This window comes from Somniosus microcephalus, chromosome 17, assembly GCF_052327205.1.
Source record: "Somniosus microcephalus isolate GS21.2 chromosome 17, FLI_Smic_1.0, whole genome shotgun sequence".
Taxonomy (NCBI): domain Eukaryota; kingdom Metazoa; phylum Chordata; class Chondrichthyes; order Squaliformes; family Somniosidae; genus Somniosus; species Somniosus microcephalus.
Genome location: NC_141003.1, coordinates 84,392,493 through 84,408,351, shown reverse-complemented (window position 1 = coordinate 84,408,351; position 15,859 = coordinate 84,392,493). Strand labels below are relative to the sequence as shown.

General features: G+C 48.3%; 1 protein-coding gene across 1 annotated transcript in view; it reads right to left on the bottom strand.

Annotated features, from left to right (window-relative positions):
* LOC147105889 (proline and serine-rich protein 2-like) overlaps nt 1–15,859 on the bottom strand; it is a 71,009-nt gene that overhangs the window by 6,929 nt on the left and 48,221 nt on the right. The window contains exons 2-3 of the mRNA XM_086010770.1: nt 11,286–11,494; nt 1,727–1,958 (exon numbers count right to left, since the gene is read on the bottom strand). Of these exons, the coding sequence (XP_085866896.1) occupies nt 1,727–1,958; nt 11,286–11,411 (358 nt within the window). The 5' untranslated portion in view covers nt 11,412–11,494. The remainder of the gene's footprint in view (nt 1–1,726; nt 1,959–11,285; nt 11,495–15,859) is intronic.

Below are 15,859 nucleotides of genomic sequence, written 5' to 3'. Positions count from 1 at the left end.
GCACCTCATTAGCAAATCGGGGGAGGGTGGTGGCTGCAGGCGTCTCTGCAGGCGTCTCTGTGGTACCCATCTGCCCCAGGCCAATGATAATGTTGTCCCCCACCTGCCCTTATGGAGGGGGCTTTGTCCAGGAGCCTCCCCACCCAAGCACTGTTGCAATTACCCGAGCTGGGAGGACAATCTGGCTGCGTTTCAAAAAAAACCAATCTTTTATTTTTACTTCTTTAGGGACGCAGGCTACTTACCTGGCCAGGATCTCACACAGGTGGTGTCCACACAGGCCCTTGTGGAAACTGGTACATGTCACCTCACTGGGCCCAGCGGCCAGCACACCTGTCAGATCCCAAATGTGGATCAGGAGTGGTCACTCCCAGCTTAGAGAGCCCCTGCCCTCTTCCCATAACTTGCCTTGTAAAGGGCAGGTTGAATGAATCCCTGTTGAATGTCAACCCCGCTAACTCCATGCGTACAATTCCACGGGACCTGCAGCCTTCCAACACCTCGTCTAATTGGCCATTCTTCATTTGCCAGCCTCGGCCGTGAGTTTCAGCAGGTTAGAACATTACAGCCAAGTTCAGTTCTGTTCTCAACCGGCTCCCCCACATGTCTGTACCAGCTACCAGGAGCTGCATGAAAGTAAACCAGGTACACGAGAGTGGCCTGGAAAAGACTGTCGCGCTCATTTGCCCCATCACTCTGTGTGGAGGTGCCTCCTGCATTGGCCATCCCCATCCGAGAAGCTGGGGTTGTTCTCCTTGGGGCAGAGAAGGCTAAGAGGAGATTTGATAGAGGTGTTTAAAATCAGGAAGGGTTTAGATAGAATAAATAAAGAAACTGTTTCCAATGGCTGAAGGGTCGATAACCAGAGGGCACAGATTTAAGGTGATTGGCAAAAGAACCAGAGGCGACACGAGGAAAAACTTTTTTACGCAGCGAGTGGTGAGGATTTGGAATGCGCTGCCTGATCGGGCGGTGGATACAGATTCAATAGTCGCCTTCAAAAGGGAATTGGATAAATACTTGAAGGAGTAAAAATTGTAGGGATATGGGGAAAGAGCGGGGGAGTGGGACTAACTGGATTGCTCTTTGAAAGAGCCGGCACAGACTCAATGGGCCGAATGGCCTCCTGCGCTGTACTGTTCTGTGATTCTATAAAGTGATCTGACTAAGATTGGTAGCTCAAGTGATATAAGGGATCAAATTGCACTCAACGGTGCTCCATTTTGTTGTAACCCTAGATTGTATGCACAACTATTTTTGATGTAACTGAAATAAATGATACCATGTACTTTTCCTCGACTTCAAAGCCCAGAACATGAGCCAAGGCCCATAGTACAGGATGCCAGCAAGATTGAAAAAGAGTGGGAAAGAATATGAGGTAAATCAGGTTAGGTGACATTTATCTTGTGTTTGAAAGACTGAAGGAGTTCCACAGCTTTGAGGGCTTGCGAGTGCGAGAACGAGTTACATAGAAACATAGAAGATAGGAGCAGGAGTAGGCCATTCGGCCCCTCGAGCCTGCTCCGCCATTCAATGCGATCATGGCTGATCATCCAAACTCAGTACCCTGTCCCTGCTTTCTCCCCGTATCCCTTGATCCCTTTAGACTTAAGAAATATATCTAACTCCTTCTTGAATAGTTGGGGTAGAAGGCCGCGGATTGAGTCTTGATTTGAACCCGGTGAAGATGCAGCGAAGAGGAAGAAAGTGCAGCCATTTAACATACCTAGATTGTCATAAATCGGTATAACTTCTACTGCCTGAGAGCGGGTTGCCACTAAATCGATGATTTCTTCATTTCCTGAGTTAACCCGTGTCGGGGTGGCCCGATCGTCACTGTTTATGCTGGCAGTTGAACTACTTTCCTCAAAATCGTCCTTCAAGGAATCGAGAGTTGTCTCGAAGAACCGAATACACTCCTTTTCCTCATGGGACATATAATTCATGAAGTCATCATCCTACAGGAAACAAAGTCCGATGATTAGGCCATAGAAGCAAAATTGCAAATGCCAGAAGGTCCAGTAAAAACAGAAAATGCTCAGCAGGACATTAAACTTGTGCAAGAAAAAGAAAGGTTAACGTTTCAGGTGTAACCCTTCACCGGGACTGAGCAGAACGCCTGTACTGATTGATGCGGTTTCTATGATACGATGAGTATATCTTTCTCCTTGTGACTACACTTCAAAAGTACTTCATTGGTTGTAAAGTGCTTTGGGACGTCCTGAGGTCGTGACAGGCGCTATAGAAATGTATGTCTTTCTTTCATTAATTCTATCAGATCCTGACTGAGCAAATGTTCATTTGCAACATTTTCTGTTTTTATAGCAATGATTAGGCTGCACTTGTTATAAATTTAGAAAACTGCTGCCCGTGTCCTAACTCGCACCCAGTCCCATTCGCCCATCACCCCCTGTGCTCGCCGACCTACACTGGCTCCCGGTCCACCAACGCCTCGATTTTAAGATTCTCATCCTGGTTTTCAAATCCCTCCGCGGCCTCCTCGCCCCCCTCCCCATCTCTGCAACCTCCTCCAGCCCCACAACCCTCCGAGATCTCTGCGCGCCTCCAATTCTGGCCTCTTGCCCATCCCCTGATTGCCTTCGCTCCACCATTGGCGGCCGTGCCTTCAGCTGCCTGGGCCCCGAGCTCTGGAATTCCCTCCCTAAACCTCTCCGCCTCTCCTCCTTTAAGATGCTCATTCACACCAACCTCTCTGACCAAGCTTTTGGTCACCTGTCCTAATATCTCCTAATTTGCTTTGGAGTCAAATTTTGTCTGATAATCGCTTCTGTGAAGCGCCTTGGGACGTTGTATTACATTAAAGGCGCTATATAAATGCAAGTTGTTGTTGTATTAATACTCCGCTGCACATACACCATGGCCTACATTATCCAATTCAATTTTATTTGTCATATGTAACCAGTACTAGTACTAGTACAATGGAATGCTTACTCCCCGTTGGGACACATCAGCTATTCTTACAGCGCCGTGTTCAGGAAGTCAGTTCAATGGCTTCCAGTGGCAGTGGGAGCACGACGTCCCTCAGCCGCTCCGTCCTCCTCGTCACCGCGGCCTCCTCCTCACTGTTGCCGGCTCCACGTGTGGTGGCCTGCTTCTCCCACTCACGATCCGACCTCTGGCCGCCATGCCTGGCTCCCCTCCTCCCAGTCGGACTGCGAGCTTCCCGCCATGGAGCTGCCGGCCGACGTACTGCAGCGGGTCGTCGTGGCTGCTGCTGCTGCTCGTTGCGCTGCGCTGCCTCCGCCCGACTCGCCGAACACATCGTCGGGATGTGAATGCTCCGGTCGCCGCGGCCTCCTCCTCACTGTCTCCGGCTCCACGGTCCGACGGCCCGGGGCCTGCTTCTCCCGCTCATGGTCCGGCCTCTGGTCGCTATGCTCGACTCCCCTCCTCCCAGTCGGAATGCCTTCCCGCCGAGGAGCTGCCAGCCGACGTGCTCCAGCTGCTCGCCGCGCTGCGCTGCCTCCGCCCGACTCACCGAACACTTCGCTCCGGTTGCGGGAGCGAGCGGCGAGAGCGGGCCACCCGAAGCAGGGAGAGCGCGCTAGCACCGGACCGTCTCGGCCGCCATCTTGACTTTCACAAGTCCTATTGTAATACTGACAACAACCAACCAGTCATTTAAATGGGGTATAGTCCTGGGTACAGTTACATAGTAGTTATGTTGCTGGACTAGTAATCCAGGGGTCTGGCCTACCGGTGCTCTCTGGAATGGCCCAGCAAGCCACTCAGTTGTAGTCAAGGCGGCGGCTCACCACCACCTTCTCGAGGGCAATGAGGGATGGGCAATAAATGCTGGAATAAAAAAAAGTCGGCGGTACAACCTGAAAAGCTAGGCCTATTTCTTTAACCCACAGGATTGCTCCATAAATCCCGGTGTTTATTTAAAGGCCATTGCCAGCTGAGGAAGGATCCTGTAGGACATCCACCAGAATATTTTTTGCCTCCTCTTGATTTTCATAAACCGTGAACCAAATTCTTTTTCTACCATTGCACAGACTGTAGATACGAGATAAAGCTACAGAACTGTGTCCTCGATTCGCTGATTCAGGATTGCTATCAGTGTGGCTCACCTTTCTCCTTAAGTCAATAGAGTGGGGACAGTCCGGCCAATTGACTTTCCACGGCCTCTATATCTGGTGTGCTTTTTGCAGTGGGATAATATCCTTGACAATTTTCCCTGCACTAAGATGGAATGATGTTCTACTTGTAGTTCTTTACCTGGGTAAAATCTGCCCACAAAAAGGTAGCCTATTTTTGCTTCTGTGTGAACTTAACCACAACATTAGTTGACTTTGGATTTAACTTTTTTTATTTGTTCTGGGATATAGGCGTCGCTGGCAAGACCAGCAATTTTGCCCCTCTCTAATTGCCCTTGAGATTTTGGTGGTGAGCCGCCTTCTTAAACCGCTGCAGTCAGTGTGGTGAAGTGTCAGCCAGTGGCTCAGTGGCTCCGACACGGCAAGAGAGCCCCAGGTGGGCAGAGGAAACGCTTCAAGGACACCCTCAAAGCCTCCTTGAAAAAGTGTAACATCCCCACCAACACCTGGGAATCCCTGGCCCAAGACCGCACAAAGTGGAGGAGAAGCATCCGGGAAGGTGCCGAACACCTTGAGTCTCTTCGCCGGGAGCAAGCGGAAGCCAAGCACAGGCAGCGCAAGGAGCGCACGTCAACCCAAGCACCCCACCCACCCGCCCCTTCAACCACCGTCTGCCCCACCTGTGACAGAGACTGTAGGTCCCGCATTGGACTCATCAGTCACCCGAGAACTCATTTTTAATGTGGAAGCAAGTCATCCTCGGTTCCGAGGGACTGCCTAAGAAGAAGAGAAGGAGGGTAGCACACTTGCCTCTGAGTCAGAAGGTTGTGGGTTCAAGTCCCGCTCCAGGGACTTTTGAGCACAAAAATCTAGGCTGACACTCCCAGTGCAGTACTGAGGGAGTGCTGCACTGTTGTAGGTGCCGTCTTTCGGATGGATGGATGTAAAAGATCCCATGGCACTAGTTCGAAGCAGAGCAGGGGAGTTATCCCCGGTGTCCCGGCCAATATTTATCCCTCAAGCAACATAACAAAAAAAATGATCTGGTCATTATCACATTGCTGTGGGAGCTTGCTGTGCGCAAATTGGCTGCTGCGTTTCCTACATTACAACAGTGACTACACATCATTGGCTGTAAAGTGCTTTGGGATGTCTGGAGGTGGTGAAAGGCGCTATATAAAAGGCAAATCTTTCTTTTTATCATAGTGCTGTTAGGGAGGGAGTTCCAGGATTTTGACCCAGCGACGATGACGGAACGGCGATATACTTCCAAGTCAGGATGGTGTGTGACTTGGAGGGGAACTTGGAGGTGGTGGTGTTTCCGTGCACCTGCTGCCCTTGTCCTTCTAGGTGGTGGGGGTCGCGGGTTTGGGAGGTGCTGTCGAATTGGCCCCTTTGTTTCCACGCATAGAGAAGTAATCCTTTCTCTAAAATAGCAACTTCATTACATTAGATTTACATTAGATTGTTTGTTTCTTTACATGAAGGTGAATTATCTACAAATGAAGCCATTAAGAGCACTATATAGTGGTCATTGTGTGTAGATAGAACTGGCATGTACGTTATGCATGTTGCATTGAAGTTGTGTGGCTTCAAGAATGGAGGTGTGGGTGGACCTTGCTGTGCTGAGGTTATTGTGAGAGAGAAAATGGCAGGAAGTAGTATGATCTCTTTGTTCCAATCTGGAAAATTATTCTGCCATGCAAAAATAAAGAAATATCTCAATAAAAGGAAAGTGTCACTTTGGGCAGGCTGAAAGTCTCTAAGGTTATGGAAGTTGCTGTTAACTCTCAAATTCCCATCACCTTGACAGGTGGCCTAATCCTTGATTGCCAACATAGTTTTTCGCATGGTCATTCCACTAGTGATCTATGTGAAACATCGCAAGTACTCTATTCTTAAGCACTTTTTGGTGAATAACCTGTCATTACCCAGGACAACTCCAAAGTCTTTGACACATTGGAGACTGTACTTCATACAGCATCCCACCAAAGCTATGTTCATGGCTATCTAATGTCCCCTCAAATCACTTTATCTGATAGCACATACTCTGACACTATTTACTTTAACAAAGGGGTTCCCAGGGATCTATCCTCTGTATCACTTTGACCCTTCTTCATAAGAGTTTAAAGACGCTATACCCCAATCCAACTTTCCATCCATTCATAGAGACACACTATCCTTCTCCTATATGGATCAGCTGTGTCTCAGTGGGTAGCACACTTGCCTCTGAATTCAAGGTGGTTGTGGGTTCTAGTCCCACGCCAGAGACCTTGAGCACAAAAAAAAAATCTAGGCTTGTAGGAATGGCTGGATTCCTAACTAAAGGACTGAGGTCGAGTCAGTCCATCAAACAAACGATGTTTAATACTATTCAACAGAGTTTAACACGAAAACACAGGAGAACTAAATTACAGGTCTGTACTCTTTGCTGGCTCCACGAGGACTGGCTAGGGCGGCTCCCCAGCCTGACGTCATGACATCATCACGTTTTCCCGCCGCTGGAGGATCACGTGATGACGTCATCGCGTTTGGTCTCATTTTTAAAGGGACCGCGCTATGTACATGCAATAATATGAACAAAGATACAGATTCATTCTGTAGCTAATAATTTGTTAAAGATAATTATGTACATTAGATCAGAGTCCCCCTGTTGGCTCTGCCACAGGCTGACCCTCCAGTGGAATGCTGCACTGTCGGAGGCGCCGTCTTTCAGATGAGGTGTTAAACTGAGGCCCCATCTGCTCTCCCAGATGGATGTAAAAGATCCCATGGCATTATTTCGAAGAAGAGCAGGGGAGTTTCCCGCAGTATCCTGGCCAATATTTACCCCTCAATCTACATCACTGAAACAGATTATCTGGTCATTATCACATTGTTGTTTGTGGGAGCTTGCTGTGCGCAAATTGGCCGCTACATTACAACAGTGACTACATTTCAAAAAGAATTTCATTGGCTGTGAAGCGCTTTGGGATGTCTGGTGGTCATGTAAGGCACTATATAAATGCAAGACTTTCTTTCTTTTTCACACTGGCACCCTTCACTCTCTGTGCCCCTTGGGTTAGGAAGGGAGGTGGAATGGGGAGTTAATCAGCCACTCTCCCTGCTCCTTACTGCCCCCTTGCTGGAAAGTGCGACTGTTTAGTTCTCAGGTGAGGAAAGGATAGTGCTTTGATGCTCCTGAGTGTCAAGTCATCCTCACTGTCTAGACTCACAAATAAAACAGAAATGGCCATTTGGATAAGACGATGTTGGACACCAATCACTTCAGGAGAGATCCACTGCTGAAACCCTCACCCATGCCTTTGTTACCTCTAGACTTGACTTCTCCAACGCACTCCTGGCTGGCCTCCCACATTCTACCCTCCGTAAACTTGAGCTCATCCAAAACTCGGCTGTCCGTGTCCTAACTCGCACCAAGTCCCGTTCGCCCATCACCCCCTGTGCTCACTGCCCCGTGTCCTAACTCACACCAAGCCCCGTTCGCCCATCACCCCCTGTGCTCACTGCCCCGTGTCCTAACTCGCACCAAGTCCCGTTCGCCCATCACCCCTGTGCTCACTGCCCCGTGTCCTAACTCACACCAAGTCCCGTTCGCCCATCACCCCTGTGCTCACTGCCCCGTGTCCTAACTCACACCAAGTCCCGTTCACCCATCACCCCTGTGCTCACTGCCCCGTGTCCTAACTCACACCAAGTCCCGTTCGCCCATCACCCCCTGTGCTCACTGCCCCGTGTCCTAACTCGCACCAAGTCCCGTTCGCCCATCACCCCTGTGCTCACTGCCCCGTGTCCTAACTCACACCAAGTCCCGTTCACCCATCACCCCTGTGCTCACTGCCCCGTGTCCTAACTCACACCAAGTCCCGTTCGCCCATCACCCCTGTGCTCACTGCCCCGTGTCCTAACTCGCACCAATTCCCGTTCGCCCATCACCCCTGTGCTCACTGCCCCGTGTCCTAACTCACACCAAGTCCCGTTCGCCCATCACCCCTGTGCTGACTGCCCCGTGTCTTAACTCGCACCAAGTCCCGTTCACCCATCACCCCCTGTGCTCACTGCCCCGTGTCCTAACTCGCACCCAGTCCCGTTCGCCCATCACCCCTGTGCTCACTGCCCCGTGTCCTAACTCACACCAAGTCCCGTTCATCCATCACCCCCTGTGCTCACTGCCCAGTGTCCTAACTCGCACCAAGTCCCGTTCACCCATCACCCCCTGTGCTCACTGCCCCGTGTCCTAACTCACACCCAGTTCCGTTCACCCATCACCCCCTGTGCTCGCTGACCTACACTGGCTCCCGGTTAAGCAATGCCTCGATTTCAAAATTCTCATCCTTGTTTTCAAATCCCTCCATGGCCTCGCCCCTCCCTATCTCTGTAATCTCCTTCAGACCCACAACCCTCCGAGATATCTGCGCTCCTCTAATTCTGCCCTCTTGAGCATCCCTGATTATAATCGCTCCACCATTGGTGGCCGTGCCTTCTGTTGCCTGGGCCCTAAGCTCTGGAATTCCCTCCCTAAACCTCTCCGCCTCTCTCTCCTCCTTAAAACCTACCTCTTTGACCAAGCTTTTGGTCACCTGCCCTAATTTCTCCTTATGTGGCTTGGTGTCAAATTATTTTGTCTTAAAATACTCCTGTGCAGCGCCTTGGGATGTTTTACTACGTTAAAGGCGCTATATAAATACAAGTTGTTGTTATTGTTGTTGGGATGCGAGTAAGGCAGAGGAAATCAATCAATTAAAGAAAAAAAATGTAAAGGGTTGTGGCCAATGTTCCCGCTAAGGTGGCCGCGCAGTCATCCCAAAGGTCCCGCGCGGGCCTCTCGCCAACTTTTACACTGTAAATACCGCGCATGCGCAGAAATTTAAGGGGACCGCGCAAAGCACAACTTAAAGGGAACATTGGTTGTAGCTACTGCACTGGGCTGTCAAGTAGGGAAGGCATGGTCAAGTGTGGACTACCATTTGACTGGGCTTTTCCCGAGGGGTACATTTCCCAGTCTCTGGCAGCCTGGAGAAAAGACTTGCATTGCTATAGCACCTTTTACGCCCACCGGACGTCCCAAAGCGCTTTACAGCCAATGAAGTACTATTTGAAGTGATGTCAATGTTGTAATGTGGGAAACGCAGCAGCCAATTTGCGCACAGCAAGCTCCCACAAACAGCAATGTGATAATGACTGGATAATCTGTTTTAGTGATGTTGGTTGAGGGATAAATATTGGCCCAGGACAGAAGGAAAGGAAATTTGGAGCAAGCTTCCTTTCCTGTATTGCCAAACTAAACCTTGTAGCAAGTCCACTGTGGAGAAACCTGAAATCATCAATGTGAGTATCTGTAAACTGGTCTGTCCCACACTCTGACCTGACAGGATTCACTGATAAATACAGCTTACAGTGAGGGGGCGAGGAGGGCAGAGGAAAGTTTTTTTTTAAAAGCCAGGAAATTATTAATAAAAAAAGACATCAAGCGTCCTTTGTGATGTTCGAGGTTCCAAGGTTACAGCATTTTGTTGCTGCGACCCAGATTTTAGACTCACTTGAGTTGAATTGCAGAGTCTGACAAGGTGACACAAAAAAGACGTTAAACAAGACCCTGCATTTACTGTGGGAGAAGTGAACAATCTGCATTCACAGAAACTGCCACCTAATAGCAGGTATAAAATTGCAGCCCATTGACTGTACTGGAGCAACTGCTGAACACTGGGGTATTGGTCGGCATTCTTCATTCCACATACTCGTAAATCTAATACCATCTGACCACAGGATCTCTTTTACAATAAAATCCCTCCTTTCCTCAATGTTTGAAGCTATTTTTTTTTTTAATTACTGAGTTTCCTTTATCTTTAACAGTGAAATAGCAGCATTCTTCCCTTTTCATCTCTGATACAAGCAGGTTGTAATGTTTGCAACCTGCAAAAATAAATCACTGTACTTCAAAAGTAATTTGATGTATAAGAAGCACTTTTCCGGGGTCTCGGTGCAATGGGCCAAGGGGGCCATTTAAATGAAAGTCTTTTCTTCAAAAGGTGCTCAACAACAACAACAACAACTTGTATTTATATAGCGTCTTTAACGTAGTAAAACGTCCCAAGGCGTTTCACAGGAACGTTATCAAACTAAATTAACAAAATTTGACACCGAGCTACATAAGGAGAAATCAGGGCAGAGTCCGGAAGTGGGGACTGAACCCACTAACCTTCTGACTCGGAGACAAGAATACTACCAACAGATCCAAGGCTGGCACAGACAATGCAAGCCCATACAATAAGTATAAGACATAGGAACAGGAGGAGGCCATGTAGCCCCCTTGAGCCTGTTCCGCCATTCAATGAGAACATGGCTGGTCTGTGACCTAACTCCATTTACCCGCCTTTGCCCCATATCCCTCAATATCGTGGGTTAAAAAAATATATATCAATCTCAAATTTACAATTAACAAATGGCCCAGCATCAATTGGCATTCCCCCTCCATGGCAAAATGAGAGACAGTCAAACTGCCTTAAAAAGACTTGCATTCACATAGCGCCTTTCATGACCACCAGACATCTCAAAGACAGGTTAAAAAAGAATGTGCCTTGTCATTGAACCTGAGCTTTAGAAAGTTCCTGGGCTGGGATCAAAGCCTTTGGAATAAATTTTTGGCAAATTAAAAAAAACGAACTCTGCACCTAGTTCTGTGAAATGACTCTCAGTGACCATTTTCTACATGCAGGTAGTAAGACTTGCATTTCAACGGCGCCTTTCACGACCACCGGACGTCCCAAAGCACTTTACAGCCAATGAAGAACTTTTTAAAGTGCAGTCGCTGTTGTAATGTGGGAAACGCGGCAGCCAATTTGCGCACAGCAAGCTCCCACAAACAGCAATGTGATAATGATCAGATAATCTGTTTTAATGATGTTGATTGAGGGATAAATATTGGCCCCAAGACAAACTCCCCTGCTCTTCTGTGAAATATTCCGATGAGACCTTTTACGTCCACCTGAGAGGGCAGATGGGGCCTCGGTTTAACATCTCATCCAGAAGACGGCACCTCCGACAGTGCAGCACTCCCTCAGCACTGCCCTGGAGTGTCAGCTTAGATTTTTGTGCTCAAGTCCCTGGAGTGGGACCTGAACCCACAACCTTCTGACTCAGAGGTGAGAGTGCTGCCCACTGAGCCACAGCCCGAGCCTTTGGTTTCTCATTAGCCTGGAGACTGCTGCAAGACACAACACTTACAGAGATAGAGTTCCTCGACGTGGAGCCGAATCCGCTGTCACCGCTTCCCATTCTCCCAATGCCTTGCAGCTTGTTGATGGGTGAAACGTCGTAGTCCATTTCCGAGTACCTCGACTCAACTGGCATTTCAGGCCAACTCCAGCAGCAGATGGATGTATGAAGGAGTTTTAAAACAGAATAGATAGGTCGATCAAACAGACAGATGCTTCCTAGGAGGAGGATAAAAAAAGATTAAAGTTAAAATCCTCAGCTCGCAAGATAAAAAAGATGAAACATTTTAAAGATAAGTTTCTAAGCTGGCCCCCTCCCCCGATACCCTGGTAGGTAAAGCGATCGATTGATGTCTTGCAGATGAAGACGTTAAACCGCGGCCCCGTCTGCTCTCTCAGGTGGATGTAAAAGATCCCATGGCACTATAGCGAAGATGAGCAGGGGAGTTCTCCCCGGTGTCCTGGCCAATATTTTTTCTCTCAATCAACAGATTAACTGGTCATTATCACATTACTGTTTGTGGGAGCTTGCCATGCACAAATTGGCTGCCGAGTGACATGAATCAGTCATTCATGAAAGACTTATGAAATAATACTGAGCGGCCTACAGATGGCGCTGTCCAGGGAGAGTATAAATACTCGGGCACGGGCCCAGCTTGTGCAGGACATTAACAGGAACTAGTGAAGGACACAACTAGACCTCCATGTTGTAAAACAGTTGATTAAAGCTTTGTTTAACGCTTAGACCAAGTGCCTAGTAGTTTTCTTACGTCACCGCGTTTCCTACATTACAACAGTGACTACACTTCAAAAAAGTACTTCATTGGCTATAAAGCACTTTGGGACGTCTGGTGGTCGTGAAAGGCGCTATAGAAATGCAAGTCTTTCTTTTTAATGCTGCACTGTCGGTGTGAGACAGACCAGAAGATCCCCAGGTTCAATTCCCGGTCTGTGGCGAGTCAAAAGTTCTCAGCGCGGGTTAGCAGCTGGGAGTTGATGGTAGACTTGGGCGGTGGAATGCACAGTAAATCAGAGCCTGTAGAATGGTGGAAATGCCATGGGAACTCGGGCTGGAGAGGCAGCAAGGTCATGGACTGATATCCAGCAGCTGGTTGGATTCTGCTGTAATATGTCTGCACCATCTTAGCATCTCTGGTTGCTATCCTTCTCTGGCCTGTCAACTTCATCCACTTTACAATGTTTACTTGTTAAATCAATGACATCATTTTCAGCTGAGGCCAGCCAAAACCCACACAAGCTCAAATCCTAAACATCCCTTTGTACTTTTCAGAGTTGAGCAACAGGACATATTTCTAACGTACTGGACAAGCTGAAGTGACCACAAACATCTGGGACCTTTTTAGCAACTTGACAGTGCGGCGTTTAGGCTGATCAAGCTGCCCAGTGCCTGCCTGCTCTGTTGCAGCTTGGCTCCAATCCTAGGCTTTGAATGTTCAACTTCATAGGACAGGAAGCCCCCACTTCCACAGGAGAAATGGGACGGGGAAAGAACGTCAGCACACTTGAAATCCTTCTGAGGTAACGTTACCACACGCGGTTACAGCACACTAAGCGTTTCTGCTTTTTGTTCATGAGACGTGGGCGTCACTGGCAAGGCCGGCATTTATTGCCCATCCCTAATTGCCCTTGAGAAGGTGGTGGTGAGCCACCTTCTTGAACTGCTGCAGTCCGTGTGGTGAAGGTGCTCCCACAGTGCTGTTAGGGAGGGAGTTCCAGGATTTTGACCCAGCGACGATGAAGGAACGGCCAATATATTTCCAAGTCAGGATGGTGTGTGACTTGGAGGGGAACTTGGAGATGGTGGTGTTCCCATGCGCCTGCTGCCCTTGTCCTTCTAGGGGTAGAGGCCGCGGGTTTGGGAGGTGCGGCTGAAGAAGCTGCTGATATGTTGGCTCTTGTTCGACTTCCCATTCTGGGAGACTGGTGTTTACACTCCTAATTTTCCTCCCTTATCCTACCGGCAGACCCGTGCACCATTTCTCGTGGCTCTGAGAAACGTAGTGCGTACAAACGCCAGGAGCCAGCTCATGGAATCTGAACTTAGAAATAGTTCCTTGAAAAGTTTATCGGTAACTTAACACCTGGATGACCTGTTGGTCGGTGGCATGGAAACTGGGGTCAGGGGTTACATTCTGAAACTCAGCCGCTTACATTTTTCATTAATTTTGTTTCTCTCTACTTTGTTCCCCGCCTCTCCAGGGAACAGTAACTTATCCTGTTGCATTGTTCCAAGGGCAGCCCTCCGCTACCTCACCCAAGTGGCCATTCTTCATGTACGAGTCTAGACTCCGAATGTTGACAGCTTATTTCAGCAATGAATGGGGAGTTGCCACCTTTTTTACTAGTCCGAAACCAGAGGGCGGCACCAGGGGCTCGGAGTGGAAAAAAACGCTTGATGTTTGTATTAAATCAAATAGTTTCAACTATTCTGTAGCCTCAACCTTCAATTGGCATGGGGATACCCTTATTTCAACGCCCTCTCTGTCTGTCTCTCTCGCTCTCTCTGGCAGAATTTCCTGGTTCCTGTCTGCGAGTTAGCCTTTTGTTTGGATGCGGCAGAATTCGATGCCGTGCCGTTAACTCCCGGGGGGCCGGCTGCTGGAGAAGTCCTCGGTGGTCCCCATCTCGCTATGAAGCACCTCGGGATATTTTTGCAACGTTAACCGTTATGGTCCTGGTGGTTTTGCGGTTGTGGGGAACAGACCGAAAGCGGTCCGGTTTTGATATGTTGTTGTAAACCCAGCCAAACGAATCTGCAGAAAACAGGCTAAAAATATCACCGCCCCCAGAATGTAAAGACGTGAGCTGCCAATTTCCGTTAAAAAAAACACTAAATGGACAAGCTGCTTAAAAAACAGACACCAATGTTCCCTTTAATTTTTTTTTTGGGTGCGCGGCCCCTTTAAGGGACTGCGCGGCTCATTCAAAGTACCGCCCATGCGTGGTTTTTCCCCCATTTAAAAGCCGGTGAGCCGGCTGCGCGGGAGCTTCAGAGCGCTGCGTGGCCGCGCAGCTTAAAGGGAGCATTGGTGACAATCCTTTAATGGGCAGACCTGCCCTCACTTGGCATCCAAAAACATGCTCTTTCCAGCAGGATAGTGATCAGGAGCAGGAAAGCTGGTTGAGGTTTGTTGTATCGCAGCATGTCAGCAGAAAGGGGCAACTGGGGTGAGGACAGATTTTTATTTTAAAACGCCTCTGTACTTCGAAGGACAACTCAACCTCCCATTCCTTTCAATTATGAGACTGCAAACTGGCCTACTGAATAACAAAGTATAATGCAGCGGTGCCTCTTTAGAAAGAACATTACAATTTAAAGAAAGACTTGCATTTATATAGCGCCTTTCACGACCACCGAATGTCCCAAAGCGCTTTACAGCCAATGAAGTACTTTTTGAAATGCAGTCACTGTTGTAATGTGGGAAACGCAGCAGCCAATTTGCGCACAGCAAGCTCCCACAAATAGCAATGTGATAATGACCAGATCATCTGTTTTTAGTGATGTTGATTGAGGAATAAATATTGGCCCCAGGACACCGGGGAGAACTCCCCTGCTCTTCTTCGAGATAGTGCCATGGAATATTTTACGTCCACCTGCGAGGGCAGACGGGGACTCGGTTTAACGTCTCATCCAAAAGACGGCTCCTCCGACAGTGCAGCACTCCCTCAGCACTGCCCTGGGAGTGTCAGCCTGGATTTTTGTGCTCAAGTCTCTGGAGTGGGACTTGAACCCACAACCTTCTGACTCTGAGGCGAGTGTGCTGCCCACTGAGCCACAGCTAACACCTAAACAGTGATATTAAATATTTACACAAAGAAAAAAAGTAAGAGACCTAGAGAGGATAAAAGAAAATCAGTCACTTTGTCAATAGTTACAATTAATCAGTGAACCAAAAAAGTGATAGCCTTGAAATTTTGTCTCAATTTAGGTGATGTTTTTTATGTGGCAATTTATGAAACATGGGCATGTGTTGATACACCCACATTTATTTTGAACCAATAGACAAGTTAAAGAATGAGAGTCCACACCAATATCACTTTGAGGAAAAAAATGAAACAATAAAAGAAAATATTTGGTTAGTATTTATTTTAGCCAATTTTCTCCTCCCCTGAAGGTGTGCTCACTGCTGAATAGTTCGACAAGCACTGGACCTTGTCCCTGTCCCTGGCAACAACTTGAATTTATATGGAGCCTTTAATGCAGCAAACCGCCCTGAGGCACCGTACAGCTGGGGGTCACGCTTCCTGTCCGAGCCTGGACATTAAGTGCTGGCAGGATATTCAACGGCCGCCAGCCAATTCTGTCAACACCTGACGTTTACACACATGCACTTTCCAGCAAGAGTCTCTGGATATATATCAGGAGCTGGCGCCCGGGCCAAACCCCTCATTCCTAACCCAAACGTTAAGCTTTCTCGTCACCAACTAAGATTCAAGCCAGGGCCGCCTGTTCTGGGTGGCTCTGTTATAAATTGTTCTTAGCAAATGAGCCATTGCAAGACTGGCTTTTAAACTTTGGCTTAAGACAGTGAGTGTTGATGCTTCTGCCTTGTTCCGCATCAC